The sequence below is a fragment of the Drosophila montana genome, unplaced genomic scaffold (genome assembly GCF_035044405.1).
Source record: "Drosophila montana isolate Dmon_TW-CO22-7 unplaced genomic scaffold, ASM3504440v1 contig_3175_1, whole genome shotgun sequence".
NCBI classification, from domain to species: Eukaryota; Metazoa; Arthropoda; class Insecta; order Diptera; family Drosophilidae; genus Drosophila; species Drosophila montana.
Genome location: NW_026998052.1, coordinates 183,470 through 202,072, shown reverse-complemented (window position 1 = coordinate 202,072; position 18,603 = coordinate 183,470). Strand labels below are relative to the sequence as shown.

Below are 18,603 nucleotides of genomic sequence, written 5' to 3'. Positions count from 1 at the left end.
CGTCTTGTTGGTTGTCGCGTTCGTGTGCGCGCACAAAATCAGCAGCAGCAGCAACAGCAGCAGCAGCAGAAGCAATTGCAATCGAATAAAGAATATATAATATTTAGCTCGCTCGTTGCAGTTGCAAGTGAAGTGCGTGCCAGTAACGGCATAAACAACAACACTTAACAACAACAAATTGTTTGTTTATTTAAAGGCGGGCGACCAGGGCATTGTGTCAATGCAAAATTATATACGATTATATAAAAGTGCGCGGCATTCAATTCTAATTACAAACAACGACAAATAAAGTGCAATTTGAGTGTGTGCATGTGTATGTGCGTGCGTGTGAGTGTGTGTGTGCGCCTGTGAGAGGTGGCAAAGTGTTTGGTTTTTTTAGGCCAAGTGTTTGTTTTAGGCCGGAAATAAATAAAAAGCGGCGACAGCCCTGGCAGCACGCCCACGCCAGCAGCAATCAGCTTTTGTCGATCGCACGTGCAAAATGGCGGCCGGCCGGCAAAGCCATTAAAGCAACAACAATAACGCGGCAGGAGCAGCAGCAGTCGCAGTCGCAGTCGCAGCGGCAACCTGAAACTCTCCAATTAGACACACACACATGTCTTAACGACGATCGTGGCGCCAACTGGCGGCAGTTTGCTGCAGCTAGTCGATCACTTGTGCATTGCAAATTTTTCGTTTGATTTTCGCTGCGAATTTTTGCTGCTGTTGCTGCTGCCAATTGTCGCAATTGGCGGGTCACGTGTTTGCTGCCGCCGCCAGTTAACTTCTGCTCTCGCTGTAACGGTGCATGTACCGTAACAGCTAGCCGCCCCCCACCCAGGGCGTATGTGTGTGTCGCTTGCATGCTGCGCGTTATTATAAAGCTTGTTGTTATTGTTGTTGTTGTTATTGTTGTTGCTTGGGGGAGTCAACATGCTGTCCCCATTGCATGCAATGCACTATTTACATTTATATACTCATGTGTGTGTGTGTGCGTGTGGGTGTGGGAAAGATCAAGGCGTGTATTGAAAACAATAGCAACAACAGCAACAACAAAAAGCGCATTGCTATGAAATCGTTTTCGTTTGCGAACTTTTTTTCGGTTGCTTTGCACCGCGTTTCGTGAAGTAAAGCTTGTTAAAGGATTTCTAACGGCGCTTTGCGTAGACAGCCGCAAACGCGCACAAAATAAAAATGTCATGGAAGCAGCTTAAGAGATTAGCTAGGCTGCAGTGTTGTAAAGGGCGATGCATTTTTTTATGTTGAACAACAGTGTGTGGTGACACTGGCCAAGCTTAGCTTAATATTAGAGCGCAAGCAAAGATGCGAGAGCTTAAAAGTAATTCTCGCCAATAGCCAAGATCAAACAATAGCAGCGGATTTTCCACTCCAAAGGGCAAAGGTCAGCTTGAGAAGCGCATAGAAGTCAATGTTTAGCAATGAAAGACAACAGCTGCTATTCTGTTTGAGAATCGCATAGAAGGGCTGACAAACTTAACTCAACTCATTTATCTGCGCTGCTCTATTCTGTTCTGTTATGACCTTTGCACTTAATTTGCATCTTTCAGCATTACAAAAAACACGAAGAAAAACCAAAAAATGTTTTGTTTTTTCAAACAGCGATATTCATTGTAACGTATCTAGATTTGCCGCCCCGCAGCCCCGCGCCTCGCACAGTTGTTTGAGTTTTACGATTATACGTTTCGAATCATTTGGAATTTACGGGCAGAGACTACCGACTACAGCTGCTTAGAAATTGCAATTTGTTTTAGGTCTCAGCCAATTTAATGGCGTGATTTTTTGTTGTTGTTGTTGTGTTATTTTTGAAACCAAAATTCATTGCAGTAATATGTTGCCTTCAAACCAAATACAACAACAATAGTTAACGCAACGTTTCTAAACATTTCTCAAAAAACAAAAAAAAAACTTAACATAAAAATAAAGAAAAAACACAAAAATCCAACAACTTGTTAACCAAAAGTGGCCTGCAAAACGAAGCAACAACCCAGAAATGTGATTCAAAGTGCGCAATGTAACAAAAAACGTAAACAATTTTGTTTTGGATAAGCAAAATAATAAAATTAATAATAAAAATAAAAGCAGCAAAAGCAACACCAATGGAACTCGCGTCGAGTAGCGTATTAGCAGCCATTGTCAATGATTAAAACGGCGTTAGATTGATAGCTCGCAACGTCGCCGTCGCCGGAGTCGCCGTCGTCTTAGTTAGCGTTAGACGTAGACACACACACCAACACACACATACACGCACACCTCCTACACCAAGCTCCTCGATGCCCGCACAGCAGCAGCAGCAGCAGCAACAGTCACATCAACAGTTTTTAGGACATTAGCCAAAGCACACACAGTTCCAGAGGACCCAGACGGCTCCAGAGAGAGAGAGTTAGACAGAGAGAAAGAGAGAGAGATAGAGAGAGATAGCCAACATGGACATCAAGATTGAGCAGCAGCAACAGCAGCAGCAGCAGCAACAACAGCAGCAGCAGCAGCAACAAACGGAGCTGGGACCCGTTTCGCCTTCGGAGGTGCCCAATGATCCTGGGTAAGTGTCGACGTGGACGTGGCATTAATTGTTTTAGTTTTCTATACCCTGTACCCTTTGTAAATGCTTAAAAAAATGGCCATATTGCCTCTGGGCTTACGTATGTAACAGATAAATGGTGATAGCTTTGCTATCATTAAGTATATATATATATTCTTGATCAGCAACCCAGTTGATCTAATCATGTCCAGCTGCCTGTTCGTCTGTCCGTCTATAACGTTCTGTTTGAAAAAGTTATTGTTTATCAGATTAAGTTTTTTTCAAGTTATTGTTAACTCCGCCTGTTTTCAGACATCGATAAATATCGATTTACAGCACCGGCATTATGAGCCTGTCTCGAAATATATTCATATAGTCATGTCTGCCTGTCTGAACACTTTCATCTAGCGGCTTTAGGGAGTTCTTGAAGTTCTCCTAGGTCAGATCAAGTTTATTGCAAATCTTTGCTTACTCCGCCTGTTGTTCCGAAATCGATAAATATCGATTTCAAGAACAGAGTTCTTGAGCCTTTCTCGATCTGGTCACTAGATACTTGAAATGTTAAATACATTCTAGAATAGCAGATCAAGTTTATTTCAAAGTATTACTAGTTACGTATTTCTGTGAAATCGATTAATATCGATTTCTAGTATTTGGGTTTTAACCATTTCTGCCTGTTAAAATTGCTCTAGATACTTAAAATTTTAAAAATAGGTTTTTTAACTGATCAAGTTTATTTCAAATTATTGTTTGTAAAGTCTGTTGTTCCGAAATCGATAAATATCGATTAAAAGCGTCTATTTTTTATGCCTTTGTTGATATCAGTCTGTTTGACTACAATTCTCTGTAGACTTGAGATTCCAAAAAGAATTTCTAGTATGTCAGATCTCCAGTTTATCTAAAATTATTGTTAGCACTCGTAAAGGGTATCTGCTAGTCGGGCACTTTAGACACTTGGTGCGCTGTTGCTTGTTTTAGTTTTAAGTTGTCATTATTGAAGCCAAGTGCGAAACGCCCACGCGACTGAAGTGACCCGCCCCCTCCCCCCGCAACAGTGAGTGTTGAACTGTTGACAGAAACTTTTTCTGTGTCAACTGTCCAGCCGGATGAGAGAATGTGCCCCGCTTCAGCCCTCCCCCCATCGCCCCCCACGCCCCCTCCCTCGTCAGCTAGCAGCCATACATCCCTGGCTGTCCCTACGCTGAAACTAATTAGAAAACAATTTGCTAAGGACATCAAAATTCAATTAAAGCCATTGAGTTTAGTGCTTTAGTGCACTGCAGTTTGCCAACGTCCCGAACTGGCCACGACTCGCATTTAGACCAGTTTACCCCATTGGCAACAGTTTATTATCCTGCTCGGACCCCAAAGTTTGTGTGTCTGTGTGCCCGAAATGGGTTAAGTTGTGATTGCGGTGTCATATGCAGCAGATTAATTGCAAGCTGCATTGCTGATAATTTGCATCAGTTGTGCTTTTTGGGCGCAAACTGTCAGAAAGTCAGACAACGCAAATGAATGCCAAATGATTGGCACTAAACTGGGCTAAATGAGCTGAAAGAGCGTGTACGAGTTTGAAGGCTAAATTAGAGCCAAGTGTGATATGTACGAAATATAAATTGAACAGGTGAACACCAAATGACATATGCATGCGGCTAATGTAGGCAGCTAATGTGTGTTTGAGAAGCGAAAAGAAGAGCGCAATTATGCAATTGCAGGCAGCTGTGCTTGGGTAGCTTGGCTGGAATAGCGAATTTGAGTGGGATTTTGAGGATAAGTTAACGATACATTTTTTTGTATTTAATTATATAGCTATGAATATAAATAAAGTAGATTGCTGTAAAAACATAAGTAAATTGCTTGAGTGGCTTTTTCATTAGCTACTCCCAGTGAAAGCAGCTAATGTGTGTTTGAGAAGCGCAAAGAAGAGCGCATTATGCAATTGTAAGCAGCTAGGCTTGGGTAGTTATGTTGGAAGAAAAAGCTTGCGGTATATTTTGATGGTTTATAAAAAATTTGTTTGGAAGTTAAATATTCTATACTCTATCTATTCTATGGGAATATAAATCATGTGTATTTCTTCAAAATCTAAGCAAACTAATTGCTTGCGCGACTTTTTCATTAGCTACTCCCAGAGAAAGCAGCTAATGTGTGTTTGAGAAGCGCAAAGAAGGGCGCATTATGCAATTGCAAGCAGCTAGGCTTGGGTAGCTTGGCTTGAGCAGCGAATTTGAGCGTGATTTTGATGATAACTTATTTATATGTATTTTGGAAGTTAAAAGTCTTTATTAAATTATACACCTAAGAAAATAAATCAAGTGTGTTGCTTTAAAATCTACGTAAACTAATTGCTTGCGCGGCTTTTTTATTAGCTATTCGCAGTTCAAGCGAAAGAAACAAAGATTTGTTGCGTCTTTTATCCAAAAATAAATACCACACAACGCGAAAACGACCAATTAAGTGGGATATTTTTGTCAACAAGTGACAAGACAATTGAATAAAATAGCGCGAAGACGTCTACACAAAAATGATCTGCACGAGCTGTGAAAAATAGCGACTAATTTATTTCATGTAGGAAAACATTTAGTTTCTTGTTGTGTGCAATCTTTTAAGAAAACTAAATATATTAGGAAATTCTTAAGATAAACATAATAAAATTAAAAATTGGAAATCTTAGAAAAGGTCAAATATACTTTGAGCACTTTCTTAGATAAATTATTCAAAAAATCCAATCAAATTGAGCTATAGAAATATTTTTATTAAAAATATATCATATTAAACTCAATAGTTTGTAAAATTTGATATGGAAAAAAAACCGGCTTCTTCTTCCCAAATTGGAAATCTTAGAAAATGTGAAACAGCTGTCAAATTGAAGCATTAAATTTTATAAATTAAATACTTTCTTAGATAAAATATTCGGAATATCTTAGTTAATTGCGATATAGAAATCTTTAGATTGCAAATATAGTATATCTAACTTGTAAATTATATATATAGATAAATTGGGATCTTTTTGCCCAAATGGGAAATCTTCAACAATGTGAAATAAGTTTAAAATTGAACTGCTCTAAATTGCGAGAGTATAGGTATAAGTAAGAGTGCTCTGGTAGGGAGTGCCCGACTAGGTAATACCCTGAAACTTCTTCTACCAACATAAGCTGAAAGACACTTGATACACTATTCTAGAAGCTACATGGCAAATTTGGTGACTCTAGAGAGAGAGAGAGAGAGATAGAGTGAGAGAGAGAGAGAGAGAGATAGAGATAGAGATAGAAATAGAGATAGAGAAAAGCGTATAGAAACAAGTAAAAGCTACGCATCAGTTGAATGTAGATCTTCAATACAGAGCAGAGTTCAACATTGTGAATTGTCTTCCATCACTTCACAATTTCAGTTCCAGCAAATTGCGCCCGGTAATCAGCATCGGCATCGGCATCGGCATCTGCAACTGCAACTGGCAGTGCAACTGCAACTGCAACAGCCGCTGCCGCTGCAAATGCAACTGGGCCGCTTTCCATGCGGCTGCCGTTGCCTTTGCCGCTGCCTTTGCCGCTGCCTTTGCCGCTGCCTTCTGCCTTTGCCATATGGCCACAAACGCTGTCGCCGTCGTCGCAACCCATTGAACACGCAAAGCCTATAAATTATGCAGTTCATACTTATATAGTATATGCACCTATATCTCTAGAGATGGACAGATAGATATAAATATATATTTATGTGGAAAATATGTGCATATATCTATTATCGAAGCGCTGCAAATTGTATAACCCGAGCGAATTTCAGCACTCCGCAAAGGGTAAGCACTGAACTGGCCCCCAGCTCATCTTGTCTAGCTGCATTAGTTGGCTAACACACACACACACACACACACACACACACACACACACACACACCTGAAAATAGGCGCTGCTGGCAGCGGCATTTTCGGGGCACATCCCAGAGAGCAGCTACAGCCACCGGATAAAAGAAATGGATCACCTGCTGCTGGCAGCTCCACGTTTGACGCCGACGTCGACGTCGACTGCGCAGCAGCAGCAGCGCTGGGCGACGGCAGGTGCAACAGGCAGGCTGCAGCATTGGGGCAATGTCTGCGATGGCGACGCGAATGGCAAATGCAGCACCTAGCGAATGTTGAATGCATAAATCTTGAATTAATGTAAAATACCTTTTGATGACGCTGCGAGATACACACGCACACACTCCCAGATACAGATACAAATGTATCTTTTAGCGCTAGCGTTGTGCAACTTTGCAAATAGCGCTCGGTTTATGCACTGCGAACACAATTCCATTCACAGTTTTCTTTCGTCGGCGATCGCCGCGTCACGGCTCAGTAAATTTGGACCGTCCTCTATTCAATGTACACCCCGAAACGCAGGCGGCACTTGTGCAGCCCCGCCCCCTGTCCCGCACCGCCCCCTGCCCGGCATTTACCTAGCCGGCTACTTTATAAATCTTTTGAAGGGCCCCGAAACGAAAAGATTTGCAGCGCGCAAAGCGGCAAAGTAAATAAACACAAATGCGAAGCAACGCGCAAAGAAATGAATAAAAAAATAAATAAAAAAATTATAAAAAAAAAATAAATAAAAAATAAATAGAAACAACAAAACAAATAAAACAACATAGAAAGAAATAACTAAATAAATGCCCTGCTATTAATACAATTCACTTTGCCAATGTATTTTTAGTACAAATACAAAAAAAAAGGGGAAAAAAAACAAACACGAGTCGCATGGAAGTCACAAATGATGCACTACTTGAATACCCTATAAAGCACTTTAATTGAATTTATTTAAAATAAATTGGTTAAATATTTTGTTTAAATATTAAATATTATTTTGTTTGTGTGTGGGTATATTTTTCTGGTTGATTCTTTTTTGTTGCCCAGATAAATATAGTGTTGAAAAATTATATATAATTAATTATATATTATATATCAATTATGAATTTAAGCGTGGTATAGCAAAGACAATATAATGTAGACGAGTCAAATAGTGTTGAAATATTTATATAAAAAAAATGGTTATTAAAAATGTTATCTCAGAATTGGGAAAGTGTTGAGAAATGTTGAAAATACGAGCCGAAAAATTTGTAATAAATAACTTTAGCTTAGGCTTGTTAATGTGTTATAATGCAGTGTGGAAAATCTTTGAAAAATCGAGCTAAACACTTTTCTAATATTTATAATTCTTCCGTTTTCTTCTTCTGTTTTAACTGTTTTCGATTGTTCGATCTCTAAACTTGGTGCTCAGTGTGTCTGCGCTTAGATCAGCGTATAATGCATATAAATATTATTAAATTATCTTATTAACTTTAAAACTTAAAAAGGAAAAACCAAAAAAAAATTCTCTGCGAGCGAGCACTATTTTTCGTGCCATGTTCTAACTTATAACATAGTTCTAACTAATTTTCTTATTTACGCTAGATATGAAGTAGAAATATTTGTTGTTTAACAATGAAGTTTTGGAATTTTTTAATTATTTTTAGTATTATTTTTGTTGCTAGAGATAAACAAACATGCATATTGTCGTATGTTGTTCATAATATTGCAGTCAACTATTCGAGCTTATCTAAAGATCCTGCTTAATAGCTAGCTGATTTACAGGGTATAGAAAATGAGCTACGACTGGCATGCGAGTTCGACAATTATCCATTACAACTGACACGCGGGTACACAAAAAAAAAATAGAAAAAATAAAAATAAATAGAAAAAAAATAGAAAAAATAAAACTAAATAAAAATAAAATTAAAAAAACAGCGTGCAGTGTCGCAAACATTGCGTTCTCTCGTCGTCATCGTCGTTGTCGTTGTCGTCGCTCTGGCTAAGCCCATGGGCCCCCACCGCCAGCTGCAGGCCGCATCATTTGAAGCGTGTGCCTGGCCCGAAAAACTGCAGAATGCAACTGCAACTGGCAACCGGCAACTGGCAACTGGCAACTGCAACTTGCAATTGGAAATGCAATTGCACTCGCTGCTCTTTTCGTAATTGTCGTTTTGTTCTTGTCTATGGCCGCTTGTAATTGTGGCTTTGTTACGTTTTTCGTAAATTGATTCATTGTACACGGTCGTCGCCGCTGCACACCCTTCCCCTTACCCGCTGCCCGTTGCCCGTTGCCCGTTCATCGGATCGGGGCTCGCTGTAATTGCTTTCAAATGATTTTGTGTCGCTGTGTGCGCAATTCCATATTGTTGTCGTCATTTTTGGTTTATAACCGCCGTCTGCCTGCCAATAAGCTCTCATTCTGTATGCATAATGAGACCTGTGGTAATTTGTGCCCAGAGGGCAGGCAGTCATTAGCACAAAGTGTTCCAGTGTGCCATGTTGCGCGCCGCCAAAAATCAGCGTTGTGTACGGATTTTATTGCCCAAAGCTGTTTAACAACACTGGCCGGCGATCAATGCTGTTTGCCTATCGATAACAGTTGCTAGGGTCATTTTGAGCTTAAATTGAATTAGGATTTTATATCAAATAAGGATTTCTCAGGATGGGCTTTCGACTTAAAGTGCTTAAATTCATTATTCACATGTTTTTTTAGTGTATTACGCCGCTTTAGAACACTAGCCAGCTATCGAGGCTGTTTGCCTATCGATAACAGCGCCGGATTAAGCTAAAATTGAACTTGGTTTTTAAAAAAAGTAAACAATTCTCCGATAGGCTTTTAAATGAATATGTAATTATTCTGTATTCTGCAGTCATCATTTTTTAAGGGCGCTTTACAACACTGTCTAGTGATGGATGTTGTTTGCCTATCGATAACAGCTGACAGCCCCATCTTCATTTAATTTAAATTATGTTATTAAAGAAAGTAATGATTTCTCAATACAGGCTTTTGAATTAATATGTATAAATTCTTTAATTACAATTTAATTTATTATCGTAAGCCGCTTTACGGCACTGGTCGGTTATCGTCGCTGTTTACCTATCGATAACAGCTGACAGTTCCACCTCTAGCCAAGAATGCTTTCAACTTTTTAAGCAAGTAACGTATTTAGATGAATTAGCATTTAATTTAATTAATATTCCTAATGCATATGAGGGCTGTTTTGATTGCTTCAAGCCGTTTAACAACACTACCCGCTGATCGATGCCGTTTGCCTGTTGATAACAGCTGAGCAACAGTTGACAGCGGGCGGCGCCGGCACAAGTCAACGTTGTTTACATTTTTTTTAATGCAAGTATTGTTTTCACATAAATAGACTGTTGAATTAATAGACACAAATTGCTCATTCACAAATATTTACATGTGTGTATGTGCACAAAAGGCTGCAGGCTTTTTGCTGTACAATAATTTTAATTTCGTGCTGCATTTGTGATTTGCTTTTAGCATGTTTTTTTGTTTTGTTTTGGTTTTTGTTTTGCCTTGTTAGTCATGTGCATAAATTAGCTATGACTTAAATATGTGATTGCCCGTTGTTTACAAATGTTTTATGGGCAATAACGTGCTAATATTTTGCCACTGTAAATGGCAGTGTTGTGAACTGCTGCAATGCAAGCGATGCTTACATGAAGCGATTGTTAAAGCTGAGCTTATTGTGTGTGCATTTACATGCAACTGTTATGTTACAGTGCTTGGTTCTGTTAGTTAAGATTGTGGCACTGGAAATGACAGTGTTGAAAAGTGTGTGGAAAAAACAAGGCCTACTTCAAGCTGCTGTTAGAGCTTAGCTAACGGTATGTGCGATAAATGGAACTGTAAATTTACAGTGCTTGGTTCTGTTAGCTTATGTTCTGCCACTGTAAATGACAGTGTTGTGAACTGTGTTGAAAAAACAAGCCCTACTTTAAGCTGCTGTGAAAGCTTGGCTTATTGTGTGGGCTTACATGGATCTGTTATGTTACAGTGCTCGATTCTGTTAGTTTGCATTGTATAACTGCAAATGGATGTGCTGTCAACTGTGTTGCAAAACGAGGCTTACTTTTGGTGCTGTTAAAGCTAAGCATGGTTCTGTTAATTATTATTCTGTAAGTGTAAAAAACACAGGGCTTACTTTAAGCTGCTGTAAAAGCTAAGTTTATTGAGTGAGTATGTTTACGCTGCTTAGTTCTGTTAGTTAGTGACAGGGCTGTGAACTGTTATTGCATGCACAACACTTACTTCAACCTGATATTAAAGCTTAAGTTTTTTGCATGAACGTGTTTACATGGTGCTCTTATGTTACAGTGCTTGGTTCTGCTTGTCTAGTTCGGGCACTTTCAACCGCAAAAAAGAAACTTCATTTTATCCAATTGACATTATCAAAATTCAATTTACAATCTCCCGCACACACATACATGCACACACACGGAGAAAAGGGAAAAGGAGTTAGAGAAACTTATATTCGCTCTGACAAGGCATTTGCGAAACTTTTCATTTGCTTTAGCTGCACTTTTGGGTAAACAGTTCGATTAAAATGGCGCAACTTGACAGGCGCGCTTTCGTTGGCGTGAGGGGGGCAATGAGGTGGGGGGAAATGCCTGAATTGCTTTAGCCTAAAAGTATATAGATATAATGCACTTATACAAATACAAACACATATATATGTGTGTGTATTTATTTCCACTATCCTTTTCAAATCAAAGCAAACTTTTGCCGTTGCCGTTTTCTGCTAAATGCAGTCATAACTTTTGGCAGCAGCCGACAGCCAGAGCGGCGTCCAAGAGTGAAAGAGAGAGGGAGAGAAAAGGCAAGCCGCCATTAGAAAATCTAGTGCCCGGGGCCCGAGGTGGCCGGCTAGCGGGCGGCCTGTAACGCTTTATTGGTCGCCGCCTTTGCCGCCTACAAGACGCGGCCTTACGCAATAGAAAGAATGAAAAACAAAATGAATATGAGCGGCACAGAAAAGTTTTTCTATCTGGCGGCTAAGAAAAATGTATCGCCAGCGATTTGCACAATGCATCCTTTCAACCGCAAAGTGCAGCAAGCGCCCGCCTCCCGCCTCCCGCCTACCCCCACCCACCATATTCATTATACATAAATTGCATGTAGGGCACAGCGGAATTGCTTTAAATGAGCCAAAAGCCCGCGCGCCGAACGAAGCGTATCCCAATTTAGGCTCTTCCTCGCTCTGTGGCATGCCGCCGGTGCCGTTCCAGACGCAGTCGCCGGTTGTCCGCCGGCAGTCGCTGCCCGCTGCCCGCAGCCCACCGTCCGCCGTCCGCTCGCCTTGAGCAGTTCGCAGTTCGTGTATTTAGCTTTCCGCACGATTAAATCGATGCAACTGTAAAAGTTCTTTTTCTATTACGCACACACACACACAGAGTGGGCGGGTGGGCGTAAGGGAGTGGTGTGTGGAGCGTGGGGGTGTGGCTGGCTTCTGCCATGGCCATCTAACAGTGGGCGCTGCATATAAAACATGGCCTGAGCTCAACATTTAGACGCTGCTCGAGCTTTGTCTGGCACCTTTCAGTGCCGCCGCCGTCGTCTCCGCTGCCCCTGGCCCCCCCGCTGCCCCTGCCGACCGCAACCATGCCCCAGTTGCGTGTAGTGCCCCCTGCCAGGACAGACTCGCCTTGAATGTGTCGCCTACTCAGACAATTGTCGTGTGTGGCAAACATATTTATGCTTTAGCATAGCTCCGGCTCTCGCTCAGTGCTTCAGTTTTTAGTTTTGTCCATATTCCACACACACACACACTCACACACGCAGACTACACACAGAAAAAGGTTGTAACCACGCTGCAATTGCAGCAACTCTTCATCATCATCTCTCTCGCCAGTTCCATATCCATTTCCATTTCCATTCCAGGCAGCATGTTGTTGCCGCATTTTGATGATGTTGTTGATAGCCGCACATGATAGTCATCGGGCGTTTTGACTTTACCGGGAGTCAAATTGTCCAGAGGTTTCTGTCTCTGTGTGTGTGTGTATGTGTGTAGAGGAAAAATGAGAAAGAATAGAAAGCCATATAATACTAATATGTCAAACAACGAATAACGAATACACTAACTATGCCTAACTATTTAATTAAAATATATACACAAAATTGTATAATATATATTTAAAATAATTTTTTATGACATTTTTCATTTTTCAAAAGTACAAATTTCGCCCAGGACCATAAACGTTTGGGAATTATAACGATTTGCATTGTTTTAAGCTTATAATAGTCTAAGGTTTTTCAATGTTTCCATGTGCAATGAAATCCAAAGAAATTTGCATTGCAAATGAGTGTCCAACACTGGTTTGATTTTTGTTCCACACAGAACCCTAATACTTATACATTCACATGTTCGTCAAGCTTTAAAGGCATAGATCCCATGGAATAAATGAATATAATTATTGCAGCTTCTCTTTTTCCTGTCCACACTTTTCCATATTTGACATGCATGTCAAACTGCCTTGTAGACTTTAAAAGGTTTTAACGTTCATATATTTGCATAGATCGTAGACGAAAAATTAATATATTGATTGCGTCTTCTCTCCCACGCACCTCCATTTTTGCCATGCATGTCAAACCACCTTGTAAACTTTGAATGTAAAACTTGCATAGAAAACACATAGATCGTAGACAAAGAATTAATATTTTGATTCACTTTTACGCACTTTGATATTTGCAATGCATGTCAAACTGCCTTGTAATCTTTAAAATCTTTAATATTTATATCTTCGCAAGTTTGAAAACTTTCATAAAAAAGCATAGATTGTAGAGAAATATTTAATAAAATGATTGCGGCTTCTCTTCCGCACACCTCCATATATAACATGCATGTTAAACTGCCCTGTAAATTGTGAACGCATTTGTTTAGGGTATCTCAAATGGTTAGCAGAAGATTGTGCATTGGTTTGTGTGGTCCGGCGTTTATATGCATGAAAAACTCTTTTATAATTTGTTTAAAGACCAGCCATTAGAACGCCAGAGGAAGGGTGAGAGCAAAATAGAATTGTGTGGCGTTGAGAACGCGTATATGCAATGGCAATCGATATGTTAATAGTCACAACACAATATGCTCTGGTATTCTGTGTGGAAATAAATGGATTCTCTTCATATTAATAACATTTGACTGCAAATTTTATTTATAATATTAAAGTTTATGAGATATTTATGATATGTTTATTGACGATTGGTTATTTGAACTTTTACCAACCAGATTTTATGAGAAGTTCAGCTAGGCAATGGTTAAAGCGGCTTGGCATTGATTTAACATAACAAATCTAGTTCTTATATCAATTTATTACAAGTAATACAATTTTTTTATAAAACCTCTTGAAAAACAATTCAAAGCTATATGTATGAAAATTAAATTATGGACTTATAAGGGAGCTCTTGTTTTGATGTTATAATTCAAGATCAGCTCAAGCTTATTTAAATTTAACTTATAGATTTAAAAACTTTAGGTCTTTAGTATTCGAATAATTCAAATTTAAAGAAATTATTTTTTGGTGCTTATAAATCCCAACCAGCTTAGGCATGCACTTCGTGCCAACTTTTCAATCAATACAGGGATTTTTTGTTGGATACAATTTATTCTTGGTGCAATATATTCTAAGTCCGCGCAAGGAGGTAACGTATTATACAACATAGAGTCTAAATCCGCAACCAAAAATCAACGTATAAACTAAAAAGAAACTTAAATTTGTGCAGTTAAAACCTTTGATTACCAAATTCCGATCTTCTGTTATACAACCGATTATTTTTGTATACTTGTGGGTGGCATTTCCCAAAACCATGTCTTAGTAAGTGAAAATTTCAGCTTTCAGTTAGTCCGTCAGTTAGTTATTCAATCTATTAGAGGACTGACTGTCAGTCAGTTAGTCAGTCAGTGAGTTAGTCATTCAGTTAATCAGTCAGTCAATCAGTTTGTCAGCCAATCATTCAGTCAGTCAGGAATTCAGTTTGTCATTCAGTCAGTCAATTAGTCTACCAGTTAATCAGTCAGTCCGTTCTCAGTGAGTCATTCAATCACTCACTCAGTCAGTCAGTCAATCATTCAGTTAGTCAGTCAGTTAGTTAGTTTTATATGTAGAGATTGGTCCTATCTGGCATTAAGACTGGCAGACAAGTTTACAACGAAACAGACGAACATGGCTATATAGGCTCGGCTTTTGATACGGATCACGAATATATATTTTAATCTTCTTCTCTGCGTAACAAGCTAGGTTACTACTTATAATAATATACCCTCTTCATAAGTATAGATCGACATTCTCTCTCTACAACTTCGCTCTCTTTGCTGATCGTATTCATGTTATTTCTCAATTCTCTTCTCTCGCAACTTGCCACGCTCAATTGCGCTTGCAACCGGGCCAAGTCGCTCGCTGCCCCGTCCCCATCCCCGTCCCCGGCAAAAAGCCCAACCGAACTGACCATCCACAAGTTGTTCGTATATTCGCATTGCATAACGTTGGCCCATTTGCAGTTGCCTTTTTGTCACACACACCAACACACTCACACACACACACAGAGACTGTGTGTGCTGCAGCGCACTCGACTGCTTGCCACAGCAGCGTGCAACTGTGCTGCATTTTGCGGGCACTCCAGACGTCGTCGGGCAGAGCGTTCGCCCTTTTGTGTTCGGCCGCCCCGCTCACATAATTTGTCATGTGAAAAATTACTAAAGTTACAAGATCTGCACTTTTATTTCCATGTGTGGCGACTCCTCGCTGCATGTGCGTGTGCAACCCGTCGAGTAGGATGCGGGAGGGGCGGGGGAGGGGGGGGGGGGACGGCTGCTGCTGTTTTGCTATTTTCTTGCCTCTCGTTTATGTGTATTATTTATATTTTTTTCCACATTTTTTTTTATTTTTTTTTCGTTACTATTTTGCACATTTTTCTATTCAACAATGAAGCCACAATAGAAAAACGTCAACTAGTGCAGGGAACACAGCGTGAGTGGCACAGCGGAGAGGGGAGGAGGTGCAAGGCGGGGGGATAGGTGTGTGTGTGTGTGTGTGTGTGTGTGTGCAAGCGAGAGGGCAACAAATTTTCTATGCGCATAGAAAGTCTGAACGGATTTTGAATGGCAAACAAGCGGCAAGCGGCAAACGGCGGTCGTGGATTAGAGGCGGGAAGTGTCGCGCGGGCGGGGTACGCTTTATAAAGAGCAAAGCCCAGAACTCAAACCGAGAGCTCAGAGCCAAAGCCGGGCCAGAGCCAAAGTCACAGCCAGATAGAGAGAGAGAACGAGAGAGAGCGAGAGAGAGCGAGAGAGAGAGAGAGGGAGAGCAGGCGGCAGTGAATGGGCGACGACTTGCGCATGAATGGCACAAGTGGGTGTGCGGGTGTGTGTGCGACTGTGCGTGTGTATGTGTGTGTGTGTGCGTGTGTGGGTGGGTGGTTGGGTGGTTGGGTGCGTGGCCGTGCTTGGGCTTGGGGATCTGGCGTTCGTTTGCAGGCCTATAGAAAAGTGACGTGCGCTTTACAATTATTTCGTAATGCAAGCAAATGTGACCGAGGCATTCAGCCCGGAGGGGCACCAAGAGGCGTGGCAGCCGCCCAGTCGCCCACACCCCCCCCTCCCCCTCCCCCCGCGCGCTAGCGTTAGTCTATCTGCCGCTGCTGCTGCGGCGTCAGCGTTGACAAATGTCAGTCGGTGGTTGCACTACTAATCGGACATGTTGCGTTGACTTGTTTATGACTGCCAGCTTAGCACGCACATAAACACATTCACAACACCCACACCAAGACACACACACACCAACACACACTCGAGACGTGTTGTGTGTTATGTTTACGGACTTGTGGGAAATCTGTAAATAGCTGCAAAACTAGAAGCCATCGACGTCGCCCAAGAGACAAAGCACTCGTCATCAAAGTTGTTGTCGTGCTTGATGCTCCCACAGTTGTTCTTGTTGTTGTTGCCGTTGTTGTTGTCGCCCGGCATTGCCCGCGGGACTAACAACAGCCAGTCAGCCAGCCAGATAGGCAGGCAACAATACAATCAACACATTGACTGCGATTTTTGTTGCGGCGCACGCGGCGTATGCGTAATCTTTGACTTATTATTTTCTTATCCATTTTTACGCAGTTGCTTTAAATCTCTAACTAAATGCAGTTAAGACCAACTCAGCAAACTGCCAAAAAAAGTAAGTGGCTCGACCAAATTCATATAAAAATGTTACCCTCGAAAATCTCATTGACACATGCATCCAAGTCCCTTTCTTATAACTCGGTCAAAACTCAACCGATTTAAATAAGATTTGGGTTTTTATTCATGGTTTTGCCTCTAGTTTAATTTGGCATTTAAATCTGGCAACATTTTTTTTAGTCGAAATTCATGTCAATATGTTACCCTCAGAAATTGGCTATACTCATGGGTCGAAATTTCCCCTTCTTATAACTCGGTCAAAACTCAAGCGATTTTCACGAGATTTGGTTTTTTATTCATGGTTTTGCCTCTTGTTTAATTTGGCATTTAAATCTGGAAACATATTTTTTAGTCGAAATTCATGTCAATATGTTCCCCTCAGAAATTGGCTATACTCATGGGTCGAAATTTCCCCTTCTTATAACTCGGTCAAAACTCAACCGATTTAGATAAGATTTGTTTTTTTATTCATGGTTTTGCCTCTAGTTTAATTTGGCATTTAAATCTGGCAACATATTTTTTAGTCGAAATTCATGTCAATATGTTACCCTCTGAAATTGGATATACTCATGGGTCGAAATTTCCCCTTCTTATAACTCGGTCAAAACTCAACCGATTTAAATAAGATTTGGTTTTTTATTCATGGTTTTGCCCCTAGTTTAATATGGCATTTAAATCTGGAAACATATTTATTAGTCGAAATTTATGTCAATGTCTTAAATTGGATATATTCATGGGTCGAAATTTCCCCTTCTGATAAATCGGTCAAAACTCAACCGATTTTCACGGGATTTGGTTTTCTTTTCATGGTTTTGCCTCTACTTTAATGTGGCATTTAAATCTGGCAACATATTTTTTAGTCGAAATTCATATAAAAATTTTACCCTCAAAAATCTTAATTAGTCGTTTTCCATTTTTCTTAATTTTGTAATTTTGGTTTACAGCTTTAAATTTCCCCAAAATTATATGCCTCAAAGCCTTCGATAGAGGTTTGGCAAGTTTTAGAACTTTAAATTGAATGCAGGGTATCTCTTAACCATGCATTTGGTTTTAGATGCTTTACATTTTTTTTATTTATTTTTTGTTGTTGCCATGCCAGGCGGCAATTACGCGTCACGCAGCTGGACGCCGCGGCAAAGAACGCGAGTTCCGAGCTCCGAGCTGCGAGCTGCGAGCTCCGAGTACGCAGCTCGTTCGGTGAGCTGCACACACACACACACACACACACGCAGAGAGATTCACAGAAATTGCCAGTGTAGGACAAGGTCGCATTTATTTGGTGCAGCCGCAATTGGGCAGCCACAACAGTGGATAACCAGAGGGGGCCGTTTCGGGCGGGCGGGCGGTCGGTCGGGCAGGCAATGGCTATGAGTTTGTGATTTGTATGGATATGTCGCGGGAGAGGAGCAGCATGCTGTGCACGAAGGTTACCTGCAGTTCGCCCACGCCACGCCACGCACACAAGCACACACACCTACACCCACACACAAACACACACACCCTCAGCCATGGAGACGTTGACAGAAATACTGAAAAATTATGAAATGAATACAAATATTTGCGGATCAGTGCGACGTTGCGACGTTGCACAAACACAGAGCGAAAGAGTCATCGCCATTGAATGTTGCCTTCAATGGGGCAGCATGGGGCGACAAAGTGCAAATCAAATGTGATGGATGATCTCAATGCTCAGTGTTATTTGCTTTTTTTTGTTGGTTCTTATGCAGCAGCGCACAAAACACAAATCGCAATCAAATTTGAAACGCCGCCTGAATAAGTCAGCTTTAGGCTGCAACATTTGCAGCTAATAACAAATTTCGAACAGAATTTGGACTATTTATATATAGAATTTCGAGTGCTCTAGTCGGGAATGCCCGGCTGGGTGGATACCCTGAAACTTATTCTACCAACACCAAATCGAGGTAGATATCGATATCGATTTTTATCGATTTATAGATTATCGGCAACAAACTCGTGCTACGCGGGAACTAGAAGCACCAACGTTTAACATTTCAAAGCCTCTAGTTCTTATAAGCTCTGAGATCGACGCGCTTTTACACACGAAAGGACAGACGGACAGGCAG

At 40.7% G+C, this 18,603-nt stretch overlaps 1 protein-coding gene across 3 annotated transcripts in view; it reads left to right on the top strand.

Annotated features, from left to right (window-relative positions):
• LOC135431192 (RNA-binding protein Musashi homolog Rbp6-like) overlaps positions 1–18,603 on the top strand; it is a 199,385-nt gene continuing 180,782 nt past the window's right edge. Inside the window, exons 1-2 of one of the 3 annotated variants that reach the window (XM_064686164.1) lie at positions 1–132; positions 1,825–2,539. In XM_064686164.1, coding sequence (XP_064542234.1) covers positions 2,424–2,539 — 116 coding nt within the window. In that variant the 5' untranslated portion in view covers positions 1–132; positions 1,825–2,423. Of the gene's footprint in view, positions 133–1,824; positions 2,540–18,603 lie in introns of those variants that run through there. The other 2 variants (XM_064686165.1, XM_064686166.1) reach the window with 2 other exon arrangements.